This window comes from Anoplopoma fimbria, chromosome 15 (assembly GCF_027596085.1).
Source record: "Anoplopoma fimbria isolate UVic2021 breed Golden Eagle Sablefish chromosome 15, Afim_UVic_2022, whole genome shotgun sequence".
NCBI lineage: Eukaryota > Metazoa > Chordata > Actinopteri > Perciformes > Anoplopomatidae > Anoplopoma > Anoplopoma fimbria.
This window is the reverse complement of record NC_072463.1, coordinates 16,930,250-16,952,913: the sequence shown is the minus strand read 5'-3', so window position 1 is coordinate 16,952,913 and position 22,664 is coordinate 16,930,250. Positions and strand designations below refer to the sequence as shown.

Sequence of the window (22,664 nt, the reverse complement as noted above, 5' to 3'; positions counted from 1 at the left end):
TTGCTGATTGTAATAGCTTATGCAGGCAAAAATGAAGGTATTAAAAAACCATTGCATTCAATTGTAATTGATTCTTTTTGAGGCTGAACTCTTTCTTCCTCCCCTGCACACAAAAGGTTGTTTAGTTGATCACCAGCTTTCTACGTTTGACTATTCCGCCATCTAGTGGTCGTTTATTATACAACAAGCGCACCACTGCTGTCTCGCTCCCATCCATCGCCCCCCTCCTCCCCCTCCCCCCCTCCCCCTCACTGTGTGCGAAACTTTTACCAGTAATATGTGACACATCTCGGTGCTGCTGTGTCTCAGGAAACGGGCACTTCCGTCTTTTGTCGCCTCGAGCTGCAGCACATCGAGCGGTCTGGTGCACGGCCCACCTGCATGTGAGGGGAGGTGTGAGGTGACATAAGTTCCTGGCTATGCTCAGTAGTAAAAAAAAATAATCTATTTATAGGCTTCTTATCGCCGAGCAAACAGAGTGCAACTGCCTTGCTACCCAACCTAGTGCGATGAGGAGAGGAGGGGACTTTCATTTTCTCATAAGAGGCGAGGAAGTGATTTGGCCACTTGCGCACTGAGGAGTTCAACAGCGGAGGGTTTTTTTTTTTTGTTTTTTTTTTTAGGGGGAGCTGATGGAGTTTTCTGAGCACATCAAGACCGCCAATGTGGAGGAGGTGGTGCTCCGGCAGCCGCTGCACCCGCCGAGCAGAGGCACCCTGTGCATCACCGGACACCACCTGCTCTTCTCGGACAGGGAGGAGGGCAGCTGTCGGCAGGTTCTGCTGCTCCTCAGGAACATCGATGCCGTGGAGAAAAGGTGAGGCAGGAGGACCGGGGAGTGATCACTGCAACAACACACATCTTAATCCATCACTTTACTTGAGCAGTGCACCTTGAAATGAAAATATAGAACAGTAACAATCTGCTTCCATTCGTTTCCAAATTGCCCAAAACATGACGTTTGATTCAACAGAATTAAATGAACAGCCTTAATGATGTACTAGACTGCTTAAAAATACTTATTACAGCACCTAATATGGGTTTATAGATCTTTCTAGCACTTTTTAATTATAGGGATTATATTCACAAACAAATAATCACACTAATCAACATAACTAATCAACACCAAAGCTGTCAGTGAATGTCTAATTGATACCTAATTCCATTATTCCTTTAAATCTTTTTAACCAGTGTGGAAAACCTTTTGGCCCATTCCGGCCCCTTCTCTAATGAAGGCTGCAGTCAAAGGTTGGACATCATCTGTGTTGCCATGTGTCTGCTGCTCTGTTTGCCCACAGTGCTGAAGGAGAAAGTGTGCTTACACGATTATAAGGTGTTGCTTGCTACTAACATCGTCTTCTTAGCTTGCTGAAACCACTTCATATGTTTGTTGGTCAGTAATAGGGTTATTACTTTATAGTCAAACTTTATACTCTGCTAGAAAACAGGAGGCATTGAAGGGGCAAGTTGACACAGGGGTATTGTTTTCATTTTTTATTTTGCATAGGAATCATAGTTTTTGGTGTATTGTTTGTGTGTGTGTGTGTGTGTGTGTGTGTGTAGGATATCAGGATCCTCAGGGACCATTACAATCAAGTGTAAAGATCTGCAAGTGCTCCAGCTTGACATTCCCGGCATGGAGCAATGTCTCAACATTGCTCGCTCCATCGAGGTATAATAAATAATGTAATAATCCTACTAAACCCTGAAACACACATGGATGAGAAAATATGTTTTTTCCGTTTTGCGATGGGATCTCACATCCTTTCTTTGAAAACAATGTTTCTCGCTATTTCCGCCGTTGCCCTCATCTGTTTCTTCTGATAACATTCTCTTTGGAGGTCTTACGATGAATACCTCTTTCACTTTTTCCAGATCCTGTCCTGTCTGGACGGTGTGTCGGAGATGTATCCTTTCTTCTACAGACCTTCTGATGTCAGCCTGAAGGACCAGTGGGGCCTCTCGTCCCCTGAGAAGCACTACTGTCAAATGAAGGAACTTGTAAGCAACATATAAAACCCTGTTTCTCCTGAGGGGGATGTAACCCATGCATAAAGCAGATTTATACCCACACAGTGTCGCTGGCAACTCATCCTAACAGTGATCCAACAACCACATGACAGGAAAGTGCCAGGGAAACTGAATGCCTGGGTCAAGACTCAGGATATCCCTGTGACTAAAGCTTTTCATTTGTTTTCCTTTAACTTTAAAATGTGCTGCACGCAGCTTGAATTTGTGCTTAAATAGACGGTTGTCTTCCTCTGGGAGTAGCGTGTTGCTATGGTGATGAGTGGACCCTGAAGGCAGCATTGTTGATGTGGATGTTTTATAGGCACAATGTTCCCTGAACATGTACCGTATCTTTACTTTTCATCACCCCGGTGACTGTCCATCACCCAGAAAAATACTTTTTGGAGCCAGCATGTTAGCCCACATCCGTCAGCCGCAGCTCATAGATTAGCTTTGTGTTATGTGGTTGAGGTTTGTCAAAGGGAGTTTAAAAGGATATTGTGTCATCATGGAAAATATGCTACATGCAGAGAGTTAAAGCAAGGAGACGGTTAGCTTAGCTTAGCATTAAGACTGGAAACCCGGAAACAGCACGCCTGGCCCTGACCGAAAGTTTCAAATTCATAAAAATACAAAGTGTCAAAACAACAAAGTTTTGCTTTTATGGAAGTTTATGTACTGGACAATTTCTAGACCAAAAGCAGTGGCTTCCTGGAGTCTTGTCGTTATTGTGAGACTCCAGAAAAAAATAAACTTTATTTATTTTGAAGAAACACGATACAACATGTTACTTAGATAGCTTTAGCTTTTTTTTTTTCTGTTAGGAAGATTTTGTTTACCTCTTGATAGAGCAAGGCTAGTTGTGTCTCAAGAGTGAAACACTAAGTTTATTGGCCCTCTAGGTTTTTAAGAGTGAACAACTCAGCAATGAGCGAGTGCTGTATGCACAGGAAGGAGGACCTACTTATAGTAGAGCTGTTTCCTGAAGCTTTAGTATCCTTTGACACAGAGCAGAGTGGTGAACATGAATGCACCGTGTGCAGGTTACATGCCCTTTGTGTATTAGAATTAAACAGTCACGTGTCTCGTTGACTAGTCCTGATGGTCTTCTCTCTCCTGTTTGCAGCATGATAGGTGGAGACTGAGCACTGTGAACAGAGACCACTTAGTGTGTCCCTCTTACCCTCCAGCTGTCATCGTCCCCAAGACCACCGATGATGACACGCTGGAGAAGGCGGCCAAGTTCAGACAGGGGGGACGCTTCCCTGTCCTCTGCTACTACCACAGGAAGAACGGCATGGTGAGGCGCTTTTAATGTATGTGTTCTGCCAGCTCACACTCCATGCTCCAATGCAACTAAACAAATTTGAATCTATCTCTTCAGGTTATCATGCGCAGCAGTCAGCCGCTGACGGGAGCCAATAGGAAGCGCTGCAGGGAGGACGAGCAACTCCTCCAGGCTGTGATCGACGGCTCGGACAAAGGCTTCATCATTGACACGCGCTCCAGTCAGCAGGCCTTGCAGGCCCGGCTAACAGGCGGAGGGTTTGAGTCCAAATCGAGTTACAGCAGCTGGAAGAGACTTCACAGGCAGATGGAGAGGTGAGATGCGAAAGGTGTTTAGTGGGAGTTGATGCCGTTCCCCGTTTTAGGATACTGATATGTCACATCAAACTAAACACCTCTTTGTCTTCATGTGCGTGTACAGGGGTAAATCACTGCAGGAGAGTTTCATTAAGCTGGTGGAGGCCTGCGGGGACGGGTCCAACAATATGGACCGTTGGCTCAGTAAGCTTGAGAATTCAAAGTGGCTGTCTCACGTCCAAACTGCCCTGTCAACAGCTGGTCTGCTGGCGGAGTGTGTGGAGAGGTAGGAACTACACCCACGGCGTGTGTGTGTGTGTGTGTGTTTTTCTCCGTGGAGGGATTACAGTTGGTGCGCGCTTATCTCTTGTCAAAAGCATATTCTTGTCTAGAGGGACAAAAACCTTTTGGCTCTTACTTAATTTTTTTTTAATCAATCTTGTTAACCTGATTTTGGCATTGTATATATACTAAACATATTGGATTTTCACCTTATTCTTATCTTAGACGTTTTATATTTGCACCCTTTGTATTGCAAGTTTTATCTTATCTTATCAACATGCATGTAACGACATAAGGATAGCATAACAAATAATGTGAGCAGCACCAAAGACAGACAAGTTCATGTATACCTTTTTTTAATACATGACAGGACTGGACTGTATTGTGTCTATTGGTTTTTTGCAGGGACGGTCATTCAGTTCTGGTTCACGGCTCTGAAGGGACGGACTCCACTTTGCTCATCAGCACTCTGGCTCAGCTCATCATGGATCCTTGTTGCCGCACACTGGAGGGCTTCCTGGATCTGCTGGAGAGAGAGTGGGTACAGGTGAGTGTACGCAAATAGATTGAGACACATGAACACAGTATCAGTGACACAGGGTCACTGTTTCCAAAGTATGCATTTTTATTTACTATCTGTCATCGAATCATGAGTAGCGATAGAATGCGCTACTCATGATCTTCTTCAGGTGGTCTTTTTAATGCTTTCAGTTAAGTTTCAGAATTAAAATCAAAAGGAAAGAATCTAAATAACAAAAGTGAGAGTTTATTGAATTGTATTCCTTTTAATGTCTGAAATTTTGCTGCCGAGCTGTTTTTTCAGGCACAATCTCACATGTGGTTAAGGCCACATCTCTTGCTAAAAGGATATTGCTCCACAGTCAACCCTTTACAGGAAATGTCTTAAAATTAAGAATGATTCAGTGTGCTGCGTGAAGCAGTCATGGATTTAACAAAACAATTCTACCTTCAGTGTAGTGGAGCATTTCTCAATTTCACAGCCCATGAAAAAAAACAACAAACAATTGATATCGAAGCTGACATTTTCATGCTCAATTAAAACAAGATAAAATCATATTAAGGAAAGTAATTATTTGTGCTTTAGAGTTAATTAAATAGACAAGAAAGAATATTCACCCGCAAAGTTGTACATATTGAGCGAAAAAGGGAAGTGATGATATTTCAACTGTGCCCCAACATGATCTCCAGTTGATGAGTTGGAATTGACACAGAAAAAAACAGTACCATACAGTGTGCATTGTATGCATGTTTATATGAATAAGTGTTCTTCCCTCCAGGCAGGACACCCATTCAGGCAGCGGTGTGCACACTCAGCCTTCTCCCACACCCGTCTCCAGCAGGAATCCCCGGTCTTCCTGCTGCTGCTGGACTGTGTGTGGCAGATGTGGCGTCAGTTCCCCCTGGCACTGGGCTTCTCTGAGGCGCTGCTCCTGAGGCTGGCGATGGAGGCCTATGCGTCAGACTACGGCACCTTCCTGTGTAACAGCCATCAGGAGAGGTCAGTCGTACGGCTGCATTGGAGAAATTGATGGCTCAGACAAATCTCCACCATTTCATTCATTCAAACTATCTTTACGAGGTGTTAGTGACCTCCCACCTCACTCTTCCCTCTCAGGTGTGCTCTGAGAGTGAAGGAGAACACTCACTGTTTGTTCCGGGCCCTGTTGAGGCCCAGGGAGAGGGACTGCTACTCTAACCCCCTGTATGAGCCCACCGAGCTAGCGATCTGGCCCTCAGTCCACCCTCAGTCCCTACAGCTTTGGAGAGGTGAGCTATGATGTTTTCAAAAATGATCTCATCTTCATGCCTACAGTCATAGCCTGAGGCAAATCTGTTTTCAGGTTGAACATACGTACATACTTGTAAATCTCACCTGGAGCGAATTTCTTCAGATTTGGCACAAACATACATTCTAACGTAAGCCCAATGCTCTCACTATTTAGAGTTGTAAGCCAACTTGATGATTCTAGGATTTGATAAATCAACGCTGATGCTGACTCAAGCCCATGTCTTGTCCTAAGGGTTTTTTCTGAGGTGGACTCCACAGGCTCATCACCTTGAAGAGGTTCAGGAGGAGATAAGGAACATGGTCACTGAGTGGGCCAAGCTGGCGCTCAGCTGATGCCCTGTCAGTACATGAAGAAGTGAAGATAGTCAGCCTTAACATTTTAAATCTTAAAATAATATTATTTCAGAATGTGTGACAGCTACTTTTTTGTACTACTAAATGTACAGTAATTTTTTATTCTTTCATAAAAAATGTAAAAGAAAAAAAACCACAATTGTTGATGTCATTTCGGGATGTTTAGCCCTCACAACACATCTTAAAACTATTGTTAAAAATGTTTTATAATAATATGTTTAATGTTTTTTTATTTTTTTAGTTATTATTTTCTGATATTCACTCACAGATATTACCAATAGAAGGAGGTTGTATAACAGACACACCTCCCAGTCCTGTTAAGCTCAGCTAAACACTCTTCACAATACAAATCCCTGTGCAATGCAAGTCAGCATGTTTGCACACACGGAGCTTTGCAAGCTGGAGACTGTAGTCCTGTTCAGTCAAGAGCCACAAACCCCGGTGATTACACAATGTGGACAAACCACATAGCCCGGCATGACTTTCTACTCCTGCTTATTTATCCAGTGGTTACTGGTTGAACTGAGACGGTGACCAATCAGATGGTAATCATTTAATTCTGACATTTTTATGCCTGGAAAACTGTCTTATCAGCCTTTATTTCGTCATTTAGTTCAGAGGAATAGTTTGAGATTTACTAAATTGAATCTGCTGGTTTTGGATCGTTGGATTGTCTGGGATTTCTGATTCTGTCAGCACACAGGTAAATATCTTTTTCTTTAATTTATTATTCGGTAATGTCATTTTTACTTGTATATAAATATAAGATTAATGTCGATTAAATTTCACTTTTCTAAGGACTGCCAACTGGACATGCAGCCGGGGGTCTGTATGCCCACTGCAGCTGCGCTGGGCCTGTTTTGCAGAGGTTGTCTCAGCCGGGCGCGAAGTTGGCCCGGTCGCAGCCTCAGCTGTTTGCCCAGGCAGATGAGCAGGTGGAACAGCCTGGAAACCTGCAGCACCCAACCAACTCAGGAAAACCCCCGTGTCCTCATCACAGGTAGTATTTTTTTAAATGAACTATTAATAGCTTAAGATGGAGAGAAAGATGTTATTTTCGTCAGCTACAAAAATACTGAACCTGTGAAGCTACCACTGTTTTCTACCACTTTCACTGTGCAGCCACTGTTTTGTACTCATGTCATCAGAGCAGTTACAACAGGGGTCTAGTGCTTTGCTCAAGGGCACCTAGTAAGGGATATGAGAGAGTTGCTCACTTCCAAGCAGATCTTATGTTTAAATTAAATACAATTGGCATGAATGACATGAGTGGAATAGTAGACACGTGTATTGTAGTTTTTAATTTTTCGAGTTGTTTTCACTGTGCACCAGCAGCAGGACCCCATTTAGACTCTTCACAATAGGGTGCGTACAGACAGTGCTGGTGATAGAAAAGAGCCAATGAGCAGCTGGAGGGGAGAATAAAAGCCCACTGTCACTTTTTGTCCCGGGATAAAGCTTTGGAACAAACAAAAAGCTGAAGCGTGTTGCATCAAAAACATTGATTCCCCTTTGGTACCAAACTCCAAACATTTTCCTTTTTTCTCATGATAGATAAAATACTAAACTGTGTCTTTATATGCAGGTGGTCTTGGGCAGTTAGGTGTGGGACTGGCAGAGATACTGAGGTGAGATGTGTAGAAATCCCTGAGACAACAAAGCTTGTGAAAATGTATGAAATTTGAACGACATCATCTCTTTATCAACTTCTAGGAAACAGTTTGGAACAGAGAATGTAATCCTGTCAGACATTAAGAAGCCTCCACCTCATGTTTTCAGCAGTGGTATGCAAATCAAAATCAAGTTATTTTCTCCAGATACATTGTGTTTTTACATTATTCTCCAATTTACACTTAACAGAATGTACTGCTTATTCCCCCGCTCTTTTAAAGCATTAGTTTACGAATATTCTTCTCTTTCCCCATCAGGTCCATTTGTTTATGCTGATGTGTTGGACTACAAACATCTCCGAGAACTGGTCGTAAATTATCGTGTCACTTGGCTGATCCACTACAGCGCTTTGCTAAGTGCTGTTGGCGAAGCTAATGTGGCTTTGGCACGCAAGATCAACATCACAGGTCTGCTGAATACCCTGTTCATATGTAAACCGCCTTTTTAGGGATTAGTATGTTTAACCTCCTCTTTGGGTGTTCTACTGTCCACCTAGGCCTTCATAATGTGCTGGACTTGGCCCTAGAGAACTGCCTGCGCCTTTTTGTCCCCAGCACCATAGGAGCGTTCGGTCCCTCTTCTCCACGTGACCCGGCCCCTGACCTCTGTGTCCAAAGACCTCGAACCATCTATGGCGTGTCCAAAGTGCACGGAGAACTGATGGGGGAGGTGTGTCAGTCTTTAAATGCACATGCATACACAAGCACGCAGTCATTTGATTCATTGATTTGTTCAAATTTGTGACATCTCAATATTCTTTTTCTTTAGTATCTCCATCATAAGTATGGTCTGGACTTCCGCTGCCTACGGTACCCAGGTGTGATATCAGTCAACACACCTCCAGGAGGAGGAACAACAGGTATTGCATCACTCAACTATCTGCATATGTTACATATATTCAACACAATCAGTTTGATGTTATGGACAAGGTAATCCGTATCCCTTTCTTCGCAGACTATGCCGTTCAGATCTTCCACGATGCCCTCAGCACGGGTCACCACGAGTGCTACCTGCGTCCCGACACCCGCCTTCCCATGATGCATATCTCTGACTGCCACCGTGCCACCATAGAGTTCATGCAGGCTCCAGAGTGCCAGCTGTCCTTGCGTACCTACAACATCGCCGCCATGAGCTTCACTCCAGAAGAGGTGGCGCAAGAAATCCGCAAGCATCTCCCCCACCTCAAGGTCACCTACAATCCCGACTCTGTCCGCCAGACCATCGGTACAACGTGGTGCACATACCTACACACAAAACCTGTGTTGGATTATACAACTTTGCCATGTTTCCATTCTGTTAAATACATTATACTGGTTGGCCATCTTCTTGGATGGACCTGAAAGTAATGAGTTTTCACTATTATCTTGATTTGAAATGACATGACATTCATAATGCATTAATTATAACTGATGTGATGGAAGTAATGTGGTCATGTTGCGTGTCACTTTGCAGCCGACAGCTGGCCCGTGAGGTTTGATGACACCAATGCCAGGAGAGATTGGGGCTGGGCACCAGCCTTCCGGCTTGAGAAGCTGGTGTCAGACATGCTGCGCTCCATTCGGGACAAGAGGACAAACGAGGGACTGCCAGTCAGCTAGCGACAACCTGCTCCACAAAGACTGACCACTGCCCTGCCCCTGACTTTTCTTCTGCCTGCATTTACCAAAAACACACTTCCTTTCACTTCACATTCACATGGTGTCACCCAGTATCCTCTGTTGCTCTAGAACATTACAGCAATGAGGCAGGGACTGTTTGTAGGAAAAGTAGGAGTTCTCAGTCAGACGCTCTCATTACATTACATTACAGTCATTTAGCAGACGCTTTTATCCAAAGCGACTTACGATCAGTAGTATATTACATATCATTCACCCATTCACACACTGATGACAGGCTACCATGCAAGGTGCCACCATCAGACTCTAACTAACATTCGTACAACATCCAGTCCACGCCGATGGCAAGCCTTCGGGAGCAACTTGGGGTTAAGTGTCTTGCCCAAGGACACATCGACTGCCGAAGCCGGGTATCGAACCACCGACCCTCTGATTGGAGAACTACCTTGCTCTCCACTACGCCACAGCCGCTCTCAATATACAGTGGACATGCCCTCGAACACACACAACTCAGTCTTTTTCAGGGAGTAATATACTGTCAAACTTTCACCTAATCTTTGTCGTTTTTAATTGTTATCATGGTATTAGAATCACTTTACACATGTTGCCTCTGACTGAACAACAAAATACTTTGGAGATTTCCAAATGTCATGTGACTTGCATCAATTGATAAAAACAGTCTGTTACAATGTCTATGAAAATGTGGACAAACAATATGGACAAGTTGCACATTTAGAGTAACACACCTGTTGTACACTTTGATTCAAGGATCATTTGGAATGGCGGTCTCAGTTAAATCTGGACTGTAATGACTCACCACGTACTTTGGCTGTTTTCAAAAGCCAGTCTTTTATAATACAGTCTATTAAGTGAATATCACACACTGTACACAACCCCCATAACCTAAGTCTTTTTTTGCCAATTTTGCCAGCAGTGTGATTTTAATTATGAATGAGCACCTATAAGAAATGACGCCTTATTTACTGTAGATTGCTTTGGAAAGCAATGTATTAAAAAAAATGCTGTGTACTTTAGAATTAGACCTTGATTAATAAAAATGTTATTCACCCAAACAGCCGTGATCATTTTGAATTGTTGACCTTCATTTAGAAAGTAATCTTAATACTGGTGATGCTGATGACAATAGTATTGATTAATGTGTTTACTACGTACGGTTTTGTTGTCGTTACTAGATTTTAGGGAGGTTATTGTATTTTTTTTACTCTCTCACATTTATTTCACCAGCAAAATTACAAGATACTTTGCCAATTCTGATTTGACCTACAACACACATGATCAGCCAATAAAATATGATGCAACTACCCAGCAGTCTCTGAAGTAGTTAAAATTACATTACATTACAGTCATTTAGCAGACGCTTTTATCCAAAGAGAGGTATTCAAGAGAACTACAAGTCACCAGAAGTCATAAGTGCATCTCCTTTCTTAAACAAGCATCTAAGAGCATAAACCAGAGCAAAAGAGAAACAAAAAAGTACAATAAGAAACAAACTAATACGAATACAATAAGTGCAGAAACAGACTAATACGAATACAATAAGTGCAACAAACTAATATGAATACAATAAGTGCAACAAACTAATATGAATACAATAAGTGCAACAAACTATTATGAATACAATAAGTGCAGAAACAAACTAATATGAATACAATAAGTGCAGAAACAAACTAATATGAATACAATAAGTGCAACAAACTATTATGAATACAATAAGTGCAGAAACAAACTAATATGAATACAATAAGTGCAACAAACTATTATGAATACAATAAGTGCAGAAACAAACTAATACGAATACAATAAGTGCAGAAACAAACTAATATGAATACAATAAGTGCAGAAACAAACTAATACGAATACAATAAGTGCAGAAACAAATTAATATGAATACAATAAGTGCTAAGCGGATTAATCCGCATTAAGATCATGCATTAAAAAGCTGCTCTCATAGTAATATTCTAACACTCAGAAAGATGTAATTCTGCATATTGAGACTGCAATGATCTTTCAATGTTCAAATCAGAAATCAAAACTCACCTCTTGAAAACTGACTAATGCTGTGTGTTTTCAGTTTTAAGTGTGTAGCTTTTAATGCTCTGAAAAGCGCTCTATAAATAAAATATATGATCATTATTATTATTATTATTATTATTATTATTATTGGTAATGCCTGTTTCAGTGTTTCCCTCATAAACCAGGCTCCTGCTCAGGGTGCGCTCCTCTCCCTCCATCACCACAGGGTGCAGTTCCCGTCTCCGCCGCTAGAGGCGCTCCTTCATCCGGCTCGACGCAGACTTCCCCGGAGCAGCGCACGTCTTTCTCCACAGCACCTGTTAATATACATTTCCTCTGATAATGGACGCGGGATTCTTCCGCGTAAGTTCCTGTGAGATGCCGTGGTGCTCTCCGCTGTGTGGCTGAGTGGTGTGTTGTAGCGTGAGGCGCCGTGTTCAGAGTCCAGAGGAGGCCACGCATCCGTGACCGCCGGGCCCGTCTATCACCTGAGGACGTCTCGACAAAGGCCGTGTTTGCACCGGGGCATCCCCACGGTGCACGTGTGTGTGCAGCGTGGACGTCTGCTACACGACGTCCCCCGTCTGACCGCATGCGACCCACAGCTCGCGCTCCTCTCGCGTGCACCTTGGAGGCGACACGGTTGCAGGAAATAGACGAGCCTAGCGAGCTGTAGCTAGCTCCCGTTAGCCTTTAGCCGCGGCTAAAGATGGCGTCGGGAGGTGCACCGTCTGTGGCTGCGGGGTGGTCACGACCACGGCCACGCGAACGGGGGGCTTAATAACGCGCAGACATGACGTCAGTGTGTGCAGAATGACGTCTCGTGTTATTGATTGACGGTGTGCACACCACGCGCTCCAGGCAGCCACGAGGCTAGCCTGGAGGATTAGGCAGGCTAACGTAGCTTAGCTAACGTTAGCCTGCCTGACTCACATTGGTCACGTGATCTGGCGGTGTGGTCACGTGATCTGGCGTTATCGCACATCACGACTCTAACGGGACTTTGTGTGTGTTTTTTGTTTCCATGTGTGTGTGTGTGTGTGTGACGTCACGGTGACGTCACTGAGGTTGTTGTTCTCGCAGCTGAAGGCTGTGAGGGACGTGTTTCAGTGTTTCAGGCTCGGTGTGACTGTTGTTCTTGTGACTTCTCCTGCAGGGTACAAGTGCGGAGCAGGACAACCGTTTCAGCAACAAGCAGAAGAAACTGCTGAAGCAGCTGAAGTTTGCAGAATGTCTGGACAAGAAGGTACAGGATCACGCACGTTTACGTTACTGTTGTTGCATCCACACGTGCGTGGTGAGACCAGGGTTGGTGAGGTGCCTGGGAGATTTGTTTTTGATTGCCTGACACCGTTTCACCCTCAGGTGGACATGACCAAAGTGAACCTAGAAGTCATCAAGCCTTGGATTACACAGCGAGTGACAGAGATCCTGGGTTTCGAGGACGACGTCGTCATAGAGTTTATATTTAACCAACTTGAGGAGAAGGTAATGTTCTTAATGTGTTTTGTGTTTTTTTTTGTTTTTCAAAACTGTCATACATTTGAGGGCATTGTTGAGTTAGTAAGAAGGGATATAAGCAAATAATTGCACATCCTAGTCAAATTGAAATTGAATGGCTAAAGTAACAATTGGTGTAAATTAATAATAATGACATAACTATGTTTTGCTGTTATGTGACAAAGTGCCTATATTCAGCAGTCTTCTAATGATGATGTGATTTATGATTTAAAAGGCCTGAACCAATATGGATGTTATACCTTGCATCAGAAGTATAGCACCAACACCTAATTAGCTCTCTCCTGAGCCCAAAGTCACTGAGCCCAACTCTCCCTTCATGATGCAGTGTGTGGTTTGAGGTGAGTTATATGCAGGGATCACCAATATCATGTCAGTGAAAGACACACCTGAACAATGCCATAATCATGTAGGTATTTGCAGTGCAACAGTAAATTGCCCAGATCCCTGGTCTTAAGAGTAATGGATCTCTTCCTTTACATTCCTTAGAGGATAACTGTAGGAGTATTTTAACACCAAGTGAGAAAAGTATCCTCTCAATGACCCCCTAGGTTTGAAAATTTCATGTCTTTTGAACCTCTGTTGGGTGTGGCCAGAACCCGCTTTCTGTTGCACTTGCAACCACACCTTACAATGATGTGAGGGTGCCATGAACACACATCCCCCAGTAACTGTAGCAAGTTGAGAACTTCAACATCTGGAGGTTAACTAAAACAAGATTTTAATCTGATTGCAAGTTATCCTGAAAAAAATCTGTTAGACCTCTCACAACACTCAGCGTCTCGGGTGTGTGTCGTAAGATGTGCAACGCATGAGACTTTCAAACATAAACAATACTTTTCTATTTGGTGTTAAGTAACTCTTTAAACTTAAAGGCCATTGAAATATCTGTAGTGGTCATGATTTTGATCTTAGCAAAATCCTTCTTGCCAGTAGGGCTGTAATGCTGAGCCCCACTGATGTTGTGTATTTTATTGTTTAATACTAAATTGTGCATGTTCTTCATCCAATAGGCTACTGGCTACTTCATTTAAGTATTTTCTTTATTTAAGCATAATTTGGACCCCACTAATGGGTAACTTCTAGGGGTGTGTATATTTCCCTCTCAAGACTATTCAATACACATGTCGATACATAATCTGCGATACAATCCAGAAATTGTACAGTTAACCATGACAAGTTCGCAGCGTCGTCGTGGAGTCGTAGCAGCCACTCTCCGGTTCCTCCTCAGTACACACTGTTGTCTGTGAGCCCTTTTGCTGTGGTTTTCACTGTTGGTTATGTTGAGAGGCAACCAAAAGTCCATAGTATACTCAGTATTGTCCCACATTGAAGGCAGCAGTGGGACACTAGGACCCACAGATGACTGTAATAGAAGACACTAGGCAGTGTAGGTTAGCGATGCTAATTTATAAGCCCTTGCTTAGGTCTAGCCAACCAAAGAAGGTATCCAATCTTGCATCACTGGTCCAAGTTGTTTTTGGGACTTTTTATAGCTTGTCACCATGCTAGCTCCCCACTTGTGACGGCCTGCTTGTATACATGACTTGCCTGCCAGACCGCTGAGCTCTGCTCCTCCCCCCCCTTTATCTTTGCAGCTGAGGCGGGGCGGGGTCTCGCTGCCTCTGTCTTCGATCGTAACATTACACACGCACACACACCTTTCTTTCTTTCCACTCATATCCACAGAAAACACATAAAAAACTTTATTTTAGACTGTATCTGTTTATGACGAACTTATCCAGTTTTGACCGATTCCCCTCAAAATTTGAGTCAGATTCAGAGTTTTGTATCGACATCGCTGTATTAAAGACTCTTGTATCGTTTTTACGACATGAATCAGTTAATCTTTACACCCCTAGTAATTTACATAGCACTGTCTTACTTTTTAAAATAGGAAAACGGGTTAATTGGAGGGAAATAACCCAAGTAATGTACACATAGTGTCCTCTATTAGACTATTACTAGGATTCCATCCCATAGTATACTACATTGCAAGTATGGTATATATGCGTAATTACTTGGTTAATGACTTTCATTCTCCTAAAATGCTAAAAACCACATGTATTTGTTTAATAATAGCAAATGTGACACCATTACTACAAATTCAAAATCTATATATTTTTTATCTTTTCATTTGATCTTTTGCTTGCCATAGCTTTTGGGGAGGGGGGGGGGTGTTGGGCTGTTTAAGCTAAGTTTAAAGGGTATTGTTGCATAATGGTAAGAAAGGGAACTTGAATTGAGATAACGGTATCTCACAATAATTCTATCAGCTGTTGAAAAGAAAACTTCTTTTTTTTGTGTAACTGTGTACTCATTATTGCTTGTTCGTCTCTTGCAATTTAGATAAATGATATAACATTAAGCTCAAGGTGGTTGAGTCTCAAGCAGTAGGGAGGCGGAAGCAAGCCATGGGAGCTCCGTGCCCACTGATCCCACGGGACTCACTGAAGACACCGGACTGTACTTGCAGTGTTGGGTTTTAACGCACTCTGTATTGTGGCTATTTGTTTAACTCCTGAAGTGTAGACTGTGGGGAGACCGGAGAGGACAAGGGGTGGGTAGGGACACAGAAATGTAAAGCAGTTGGGATAGTACTGAGTAAATCAACTAATGACAAAATATGTTTTGTGTTCTTGATTGTATATTTGGGGAATAACAATCAGAAATGGGTAAAACACAAATATTGCATGCAGTTTTTATATCACTAGATATGTCTCCCCTCAGCTAGCTCACATTCTCAGTTTGAGTATGTGAGTATGATTTTAAATCAATCACACATTTGTTTTGATGGTTATTGAATCAAGTATTGGACCCAGTTATGTTTAGTATACTAATCAGTGTCTTACATGTTTTGAGTATGGTTAATTACATAGTCACAGCAGTTTAGTGAGGACTAGAGGGTAGGCAGTCCCATTTGTGGGATCCTAACCCCCACCCCCCCACCCCCTAATATTGTGCCTTCCATTATTTCAATGGCCATATGGTCTCTTCTCTCCCTCCTTCGTGTGTGTGTTACAGCACCCGGATAGCAAGATGATGCAGATCAACCTGACAGGCTTCCTGAATGGGAAGAATGCCCGGGAGTTCATGAGGGACCTATGGCCCCTGCTGCTGAGTGCCCAGGAGAACATCGCAGGCATCCCATCTGCTTTTCTGGAACAGAAGAAGGAGGAAATAAAACAGAGACAGGTGAGTTTCTCCCTGAGGTCAATTTAGCAAAATGTCTCTGTTAGCTGTAGGAAGGTCATGGATCTGTGGTCGCTGACAGTTTGAAGTTAAAGCGGCCCAGGCCAAATGGCAAAATGACTCGTGTGAATAAGTCTGATAATGTATTTGGTAGAAACAGCATACACAATTCTCAAACACCCGTTTGTAAAATGCTATGATAATCAGGGTTGATAAAATGTCCTATAAGAACCAGAGGCTGAGACAATGACATTGTACGTATAATTCAGACAGAACATATATCTTTGATGACAGTGATGTGATTGTTCCCCCCCATTGTTACATTTGCGGAAGATTGAACAGGAGAAGCTAGCTTCTCTGAAGAAGGTCGATGATGATAAAAGAGAAAAGGACAAGGAAATCAGAGAGAGGGCTCAGTCAAAAAGCCCAAGGAGGTAAGAAAAAGGTCTTCTATATCGACCCTAGTGGACATAAGTTGGATTTGTGTGTCTATCACAGAACATGAAAACAAATTCTGATTGCTTCTTCTCTGTCCAGGCGAAAGACAAGGTCACCATCACCCCGGCGAAGGTCACCAGTGAAGCGGGAAAGGAAACGTAGCGCCTCCCGCTCCCCAAGACGCAAAGCCAGTCCAGTTGGCAACGGTTCACCCCCTCCCCCTCTGATGCAGCTGCCCACGAAACCTTTGGAGCAACTTGTTGAGTCAGAAACATTAGATGGAGCCCTGCCAGAACCAGTCATCCAAGAAACTCCTTCCACCTGGTTTGTAAAACACTATTCAATTTTTTTTTTAATTTTTTTTACAGTTCAGTAGTTTTTCTTTTAGATTAAACGAAACAACTTTGAAGGTCACATTTAAAATGTAAACTTCTTTCTCTGGCCTGTAGTGACACAGTTGTGGAGGTGGTAAATCCAGAACCAGTGACTGAAGTCAAAGAAGCTTCACCAGAGAAGACTCATAAGAAAGAGGAAAGGCCCAGGTCTCGGGAAAGGGAGAAGGACAGCAGGAGGGAAAGACCTCACCACCGTTCTCGTTCTCATTCCCGTACTCGCAGACGACGCTCCCGTTCTCGGTAATTTCTGACATAAGTTATTTTGGTGTCCTCTGGTTCTTCAAAAATGTATGTTTTTAAATGATGTGTAAAATCAAGAACCTCAGAGTTCTTAAACGTTAAAAAGAAATTCAAAGCTTCTATCCTTCTATACCCCATTTCAGATCTTACTCCCCTCGTAGAAGACAGAGTCCCAGGAGGAGGATGTCTCCTCGTAGAAGGAGCCCCCCCAGACGTGGCCCCCCCAACTCCAGAAACAGACATAGACGCTCCCCTGTCCGCAGGTCTGTGGTTGCATCCTAGTGCTAAAATAATCATCATCATTGAGTCCTAAAGGCGTAGTTCCTCTGTAACATCTTCCTATTTTTATTATTTTATTGGTCACCAACATTGTGTACAGTAGATCTGGGCCATACAGACATCGTGGGACCAGCTTTAATCTTTGAAAATACCCGTTTTAATGTTGTTATTGTGTTTGTATCCTACAGGAGGCGCTCTCGCTCTGCTTCATCCTCCGGCAGCAGCTCCTCCAACTCTCGCTCGCCTAAAAAAGCTATGAAAAGAATATCTAACACGCCACCCCGAAAACCGGTCCATCATCCTGACAACACCATTAGCCCTGCAGGAAAAGACAGGCGCTCCCCATCTCCACGGGCCAGGAGGGGCAGAGGCTCTCCATCACCAGCCAGATCATCTGGTATGATCCTTTATATATTTTTAATTGCTCCATAATTATTACATCTTTGTGTCATACTGACAACGTCGGCTCCCTCTGTTTTAGAAATAAGACTTATTAGAAATCTTGTTAGTAGTATGATTATCATAAGTGCATTTATAGTTATTGGTGTCTTGTTTTTCAGGTTTAAAGCGAAAACCAGGAGGAAGAGGCGATTCTCCGTCTGATAATGCCAAGGCCAGACCTTCCGAAGGGTCCGATTCAGGTGAGCCTTACATTATATCTGTTTAAAGAACCACAGAGGCCTGTGACCCTACGGCTCACTAACTGTGAAGACGGTTGTATTGCATTCCCAGTTGACTCTAATTGTCAAAAATTGACCGTTTTTGACAAGACTGTTTGCTCTGGTTTTCAGCAGGAAGGGAATGGAAGGGATAGCAGATGTTATTTCACCATAGTGAGAGTTTACAGCATGTACCATTACAAATTGTGCAATTTTAATGATTGTGCCAATAACGGAAGCATTTTTTTTGGGGGGTGAAAATGTCCTACAAGGTAATATTGCTAAGCTCATGGGAGAAGCTTAGGTTACCTACTTATTTCAACCTCATGACAAAATGAGTAATTACCTCAAGTTCGTGACCTTTTTATGTCTATTTCTTTAATATTTTAGACTATAGCAAATGTCATTTTTTGCGACTTAGAAAGTTAAATCTATGCCCAGGTACCTCATTGGTTAATTTGTAAACCCGCTTTGATAATTGTTTGTTGGATCCCCCTCACAGTATCAATACATAGAGAGTGAAAAAGACCATGATTAAACAAGTAATACGAACACAAGGGACCAAAGTAAAAAATCTACAGTCAAATCGCGCTATGCCATGTAGATTAAATAAAACTCAAGCCACAGGGATATAGTTCCATTTTTTTTCTGTATTATCTGACATTTCCATGGCATTCTTTTTCACTGATGAGACACTCAATGCTCTACATTTCAGAGGAGGATAAAAATGAGAAAGAGGCAACAGCAGATTCGGTGCAGCAGCGGCGTCAGTATCGCAGGCAGAATCGACAGTCTTCTTCAGGTTATTAGCGTTTTTATCCCCGTTCTGTCCTCTCCCATACCCAAGCCCCTCTCTCTCTAACCAAGTCTCTGTCCATGTCATTTTGCTCTCATGGACGTTTGAAGCTGTGCCCTAACCCAAACCTTGGTGTTTTTCCTCACAGCATACAGTAAAGGCTATCATAAACCGGTCGTTGATGTCTTTTTCTGTTTGGTGTCAGATACAGGGTCTTCCTCAACCGAAGACGAGGGACCTAAGAGGCCAGCAGCAGGGCCAGGTGCCAGAAATGGGGATGTCAGGAGGAGACGCAGCCGTACACCCTCCCCCAGGAGGCGACACAGAGATGCCTCTCCAAGGTTAGTACTTTAGTTTATGAATGATTTATTTGATGTTAAATCAAATGTTGATCATGTTCTGTGTTCACATGTAAAAATGTTTTGTTTTCTACCCTTTCAGGAAAAGACGTTCTCCATCTCCTGGACGCAGGCGCCGCACACCGTCTCCCCCACGACGCCGCAGATCTCCCTCTCCTCTTAGAAGAAGGTATATTTTTGTTCATTTTTATCTCTTCAGCTATCATTTCACTATTATTATCTGAGAATAAAAAAAATGATTGACAATTATTTTTTTGGTATTTCGCAGGTCTCCTTCCCCACCTCCCCGTCGTCGTTCTCCATCCCCCAGACGATATTCTCCCCCTATCCAGCGTCGCTACAGCCCCTCACCTTTGCCTCCACAGAAGAGGAAGCTGTCTAGCTCTCCCTCAAAACGCTCCTCGCCAGGGGCCAAACGACGCGTCTCCAGGTCGCCCAAGCGCAGAAGTTCTCCTGCTCCGAGGAGACGCACGCCTCCATCCTCATCTCCATCCAGACACAGGAGGAGCCCCATGTTGCCTAATGTCAGGCCAAGCAGGGATACGCGGTCCCCTGTTGCCAGCCGCCTCTCCCCGTCCCCTGCAAACCGCGGTCGCCCCATAAGAGGTTCCACCAGTCCGCAGAGGCGTTTTGAAACCTCCAGTTCATCTCCAGCTAACCAGCGGAGGCAGCAGTCCCCCTCACACAGTGGCAAACCCATCCGCAGGGTGTCCCGCACCCCGGAGCCACGCAACAACCAGCGGTAAGCCAGTCAGATGTTATTCACTTCTATTCTGATTATGTCAGGATAAAGCACTTTAATCCTTTTGTTCCATAAACAGTTTTTTAAATGTCTTTTTTGTCCTCTACACAGACCTTCTCCCGGTCCCCAGCCTCTGAGGAGAGCATCCTCCAGGTCCAGATCAGTTTCCCCCCAGCCAGCAGCTCAGAAACGTCCGGTCCCTGCATCTGCCTCCCCTTCGCCATCCCGCTCAGCCAGTGGGTCTCCACCACCAGCCAAAAAAGCCAGCAGTGGTTCCGGCAGTCAATCCCCGAACAAGGTTTGATACTTTAGCTTGGTTTAAATTCTGGCTTTGTTTAATTGAGTCTTAAAGGACAGTATGCAGATACTCTGCATTTGTGTAGATAGGCATGCAGCAAGCCAATAGTGTCTTCATCTGATTACATTAGCCATCATTATCTTGCCATCAACCATAACCTCAAGAATTCCTTAAACAAATTGAAAATATAAAGCATTGTAAACTTTTCTCTGGAGATTAAATATGCAACATCATCCCAGTTCTTAGACACTTTTAATGACCTTGAATACTGAGAGTCCTTGAACATATTCTCTAGCCTGCATTTATTGGCATAAACCTTTCATGGCACAATAATTCTTGAAACTTTTTTTCCTGTGGCATTGTAAATGTTTTCCCCATAAAGTAATTCTTTTTTTGTTTGTTTTGTTGCAGAATTCAGATGTTGACGGCAGTGGAAAGAAAAAGAAGAAGAAGAAGGAAAAGAAGCATAAGAAGGAGAAGAAGCACAAGAAACACAAGAAGCACAAGAAGGAGAAGAGTGGCGGCCCGGTGACTGGAGATGGACATGAAAACCACGGTGGGGAGGAGGATGGAGAGTCAAGAAAGGTGATGTCTAGTTTCTGCATTTTATAGCTACCAAGGCATTTTGCTTTGTGCTCAACATGGATCACATATGTAGTGGATGTTATTTTGTTGTTTGTCATACATCAGCATTTCATGTGTGTGTGTCAAAGTGGTGCGTTGAGAGGCTGTATTTCATGCTGTTTTTCATTTAGGAATCAGACAGTGAAGTAGATGACAGCTTGGATGACCTGGAGAAACACCTAAGAGAAAAGGCCCTGCGCTCCATGAGGAAGGCCCAGTTGTCTCCATCACAGATGTCTTGAAACGAAGAGGCTTTCTCACTTTTGAATTTTCCACTCACTCTTGATGTTTGTCATCAACCTGGTTCAGCTTTAGAATGTACAAAATTGTTAAATCTTGAGTCTTTTTTTGTTTGTTTTTCTTTTTACTGGTTTGGTACATTCTGAAGTGTGTTTCATTAAGAGCTTGATTTATCAGTTATTGTATTATCTTAACTGTAAAGAAGCTTGTGTTGTCCATAATTTTAAATTGTTGAGCAGGGAAACGGTTTAAGCTCAGAGGTTTGAGTTGGGCAGGTTTAAGACATTTTCCACAGCCTACAATAGATTCCATTGAGAAATGATTGCATGTGCAGTGATTGTCTCTGAAGTGCATGAACCACTGCCCTTATGGAGTGTAGAGAAAAAGCAACATACAGTAACATACTGTTACTAATGTCTTTATTAGTGGAAACAGTTGCACAGCTGTGTGAATTGTAAGAGGCCGTAACAGAATGTCTAGTCCCATATTGTAACTTTAAACAGGTGTTAAGCATTGTTTAACCTGCTGTTTTTCCAGACTTTGAAATTATCCTGTTTTAAGACTAAACCAATCTGAAGTGAGACCGAGTATGCTTTAATTTTCCAGATCGATTGATATGCAATTTTATGTTGACACCCTTGCACCAAGCTATTCTCTGTGGGACTGCTATATGATTTGTATTTAGTACCCCTGGCTCTTGTCATCTTGTCATCCTTTCAGAATTAAAACCTTTTTATAGGATGTGTGCTTTCCTTAATTAAGATTTTTGTCATTACTGTTTGGGATGGGATCTTTCAAAATTGACACAGAATTTAATTAAAGTGAATAAACAAAAATAGATAATAAAAAAAACACCAAAGAGTTATTGGGTGGTAGGTTGCCTAATAACTGTATTCAGACATCAGCAACCCACTGGACCCACAGATACAAAACCTACCACTACACGATGCAGCATATTTAAACATGAATATAAAATGTATTCATTGTACCTCAATCAAACTTTATCTTTAGACTCTATAAAAATCCCTGTTGCCAACCTAAATTTGTTTATGTATTAGATAGATATTCCTTTATTGATCCCCCATGGGGGAAATTTGAGTGTTGCAGCAGTAAACAGATTAAGATCAGAAATAAAAGATATACAATAAAATAGAACAGAACTTCAGTACCAGTCAAAAGTTTGGACACACCTTCTCATTCAATGTTTTTTCTTTATTTTTATTTTTTTCTACATTGTAGATTAATATTGAAGACATCCAAACTATGAAGGAACACATATGGAATTATGTGGTAAACAAACAAATGCTCAACAAACCAGAATATGTTTTATATTTTAGATTCTTCTAAGTAGTTGAATGAGAAGGTGTGTCCAAACTTTTGACTGGTACTGTACAAGACAGCATTTTCTGTCACATCAGTAAACATTAACACAGATGTGCTATTCTTTTGATAATAAATAGAAAGTTACATTGTGGGAAAACTAAAAGAAGCACAATGTTTTGTATACAAACAACTATGAAATA

The 22,664-nt window shown here is 42.7% G+C and overlaps 3 protein-coding genes across 9 annotated transcripts; all 3 read left to right on the top strand.

Moving 5' to 3' along the window:
• The first annotated feature begins 310 nt into the window (after window positions 1–310).
• On the top strand, window positions 311–6,130 carry zgc:154055 (uncharacterized protein LOC556036 homolog). Of its 2 annotated transcripts, XM_054614216.1 has the most exons (11): window positions 311–817; window positions 1,192–1,248; window positions 1,564–1,672; window positions 1,876–2,001; window positions 3,137–3,310; window positions 3,395–3,612; window positions 3,719–3,880; window positions 4,282–4,423; window positions 5,175–5,395; window positions 5,513–5,664; window positions 5,919–6,130. In XM_054614216.1, exons 1-11 carry the CDS (start codon window positions 633–635, stop codon window positions 6,017–6,019), a joined length of 1,647 nt encoding a protein of 548 aa, XP_054470191.1. In that variant the 5' UTR covers window positions 311–632; the 3' UTR covers window positions 6,020–6,130. The 2 variants fall into 2 exon arrangements, with proteins under 2 accessions (XP_054470191.1, XP_054470192.1); XM_054614217.1 differs by lacking the exon at window positions 1,192–1,248.
• Window positions 6,131–6,269: 139 nt separating this feature from the next.
• On the top strand, window positions 6,270–10,795 carry tdh2 (L-threonine dehydrogenase 2). Of its 3 annotated transcripts, XM_054614014.1 has the most exons (9): window positions 6,270–6,743; window positions 6,839–7,040; window positions 7,626–7,668; window positions 7,754–7,824; window positions 7,969–8,118; window positions 8,208–8,380; window positions 8,480–8,570; window positions 8,666–8,935; window positions 9,164–10,795. In XM_054614014.1, exons 2-9 carry the CDS (start codon window positions 6,854–6,856, stop codon window positions 9,307–9,309), a joined length of 1,131 nt encoding a protein of 376 aa, XP_054469989.1. In that variant the 5' UTR covers window positions 6,270–6,743; window positions 6,839–6,853; the 3' UTR covers window positions 9,310–10,795. The 3 variants fall into 3 exon arrangements, with proteins under 3 accessions (XP_054469989.1, XP_054469987.1, XP_054469988.1); XM_054614012.1 differs by having other exon boundaries at window positions 6,270–7,040; XM_054614013.1 differs by having other exon boundaries at window positions 6,270–7,040; window positions 8,666–9,053; window positions 9,164–9,237.
• A 694-nt stretch (window positions 10,796–11,489) lies between these two features.
• srrm1 (serine/arginine repetitive matrix 1) lies at window positions 11,490–21,898 on the top strand. 4 transcript variants are annotated; one of them, XM_054613412.1, is made up of 17 exons: window positions 11,490–11,724; window positions 12,518–12,607; window positions 12,727–12,849; window positions 15,904–16,074; window positions 16,405–16,505; window positions 16,609–16,833; window positions 16,959–17,144; window positions 17,288–17,407; window positions 17,612–17,820; window positions 17,984–18,064; window positions 18,798–18,884; window positions 19,084–19,219; window positions 19,320–19,406; window positions 19,506–19,979; window positions 20,091–20,277; window positions 20,689–20,862; window positions 21,040–21,137. In XM_054613412.1, exons 1-17 carry the CDS (start codon window positions 11,704–11,706, stop codon window positions 21,049–21,051), a joined length of 2,484 nt encoding a protein of 827 aa, XP_054469387.1. In that variant the 5' UTR covers window positions 11,490–11,703; the 3' UTR covers window positions 21,052–21,137. The 4 variants fall into 4 exon arrangements, with proteins under 4 accessions (XP_054469387.1, XP_054469383.1, XP_054469386.1 ...); XM_054613408.1 differs by having other exon boundaries at window positions 11,493–11,724; window positions 21,033–21,898; XM_054613409.1 differs by having other exon boundaries at window positions 11,494–11,724; window positions 19,090–19,219; window positions 21,033–21,898.
• Window positions 21,899–22,664: the final 766 nt, after the last annotated feature.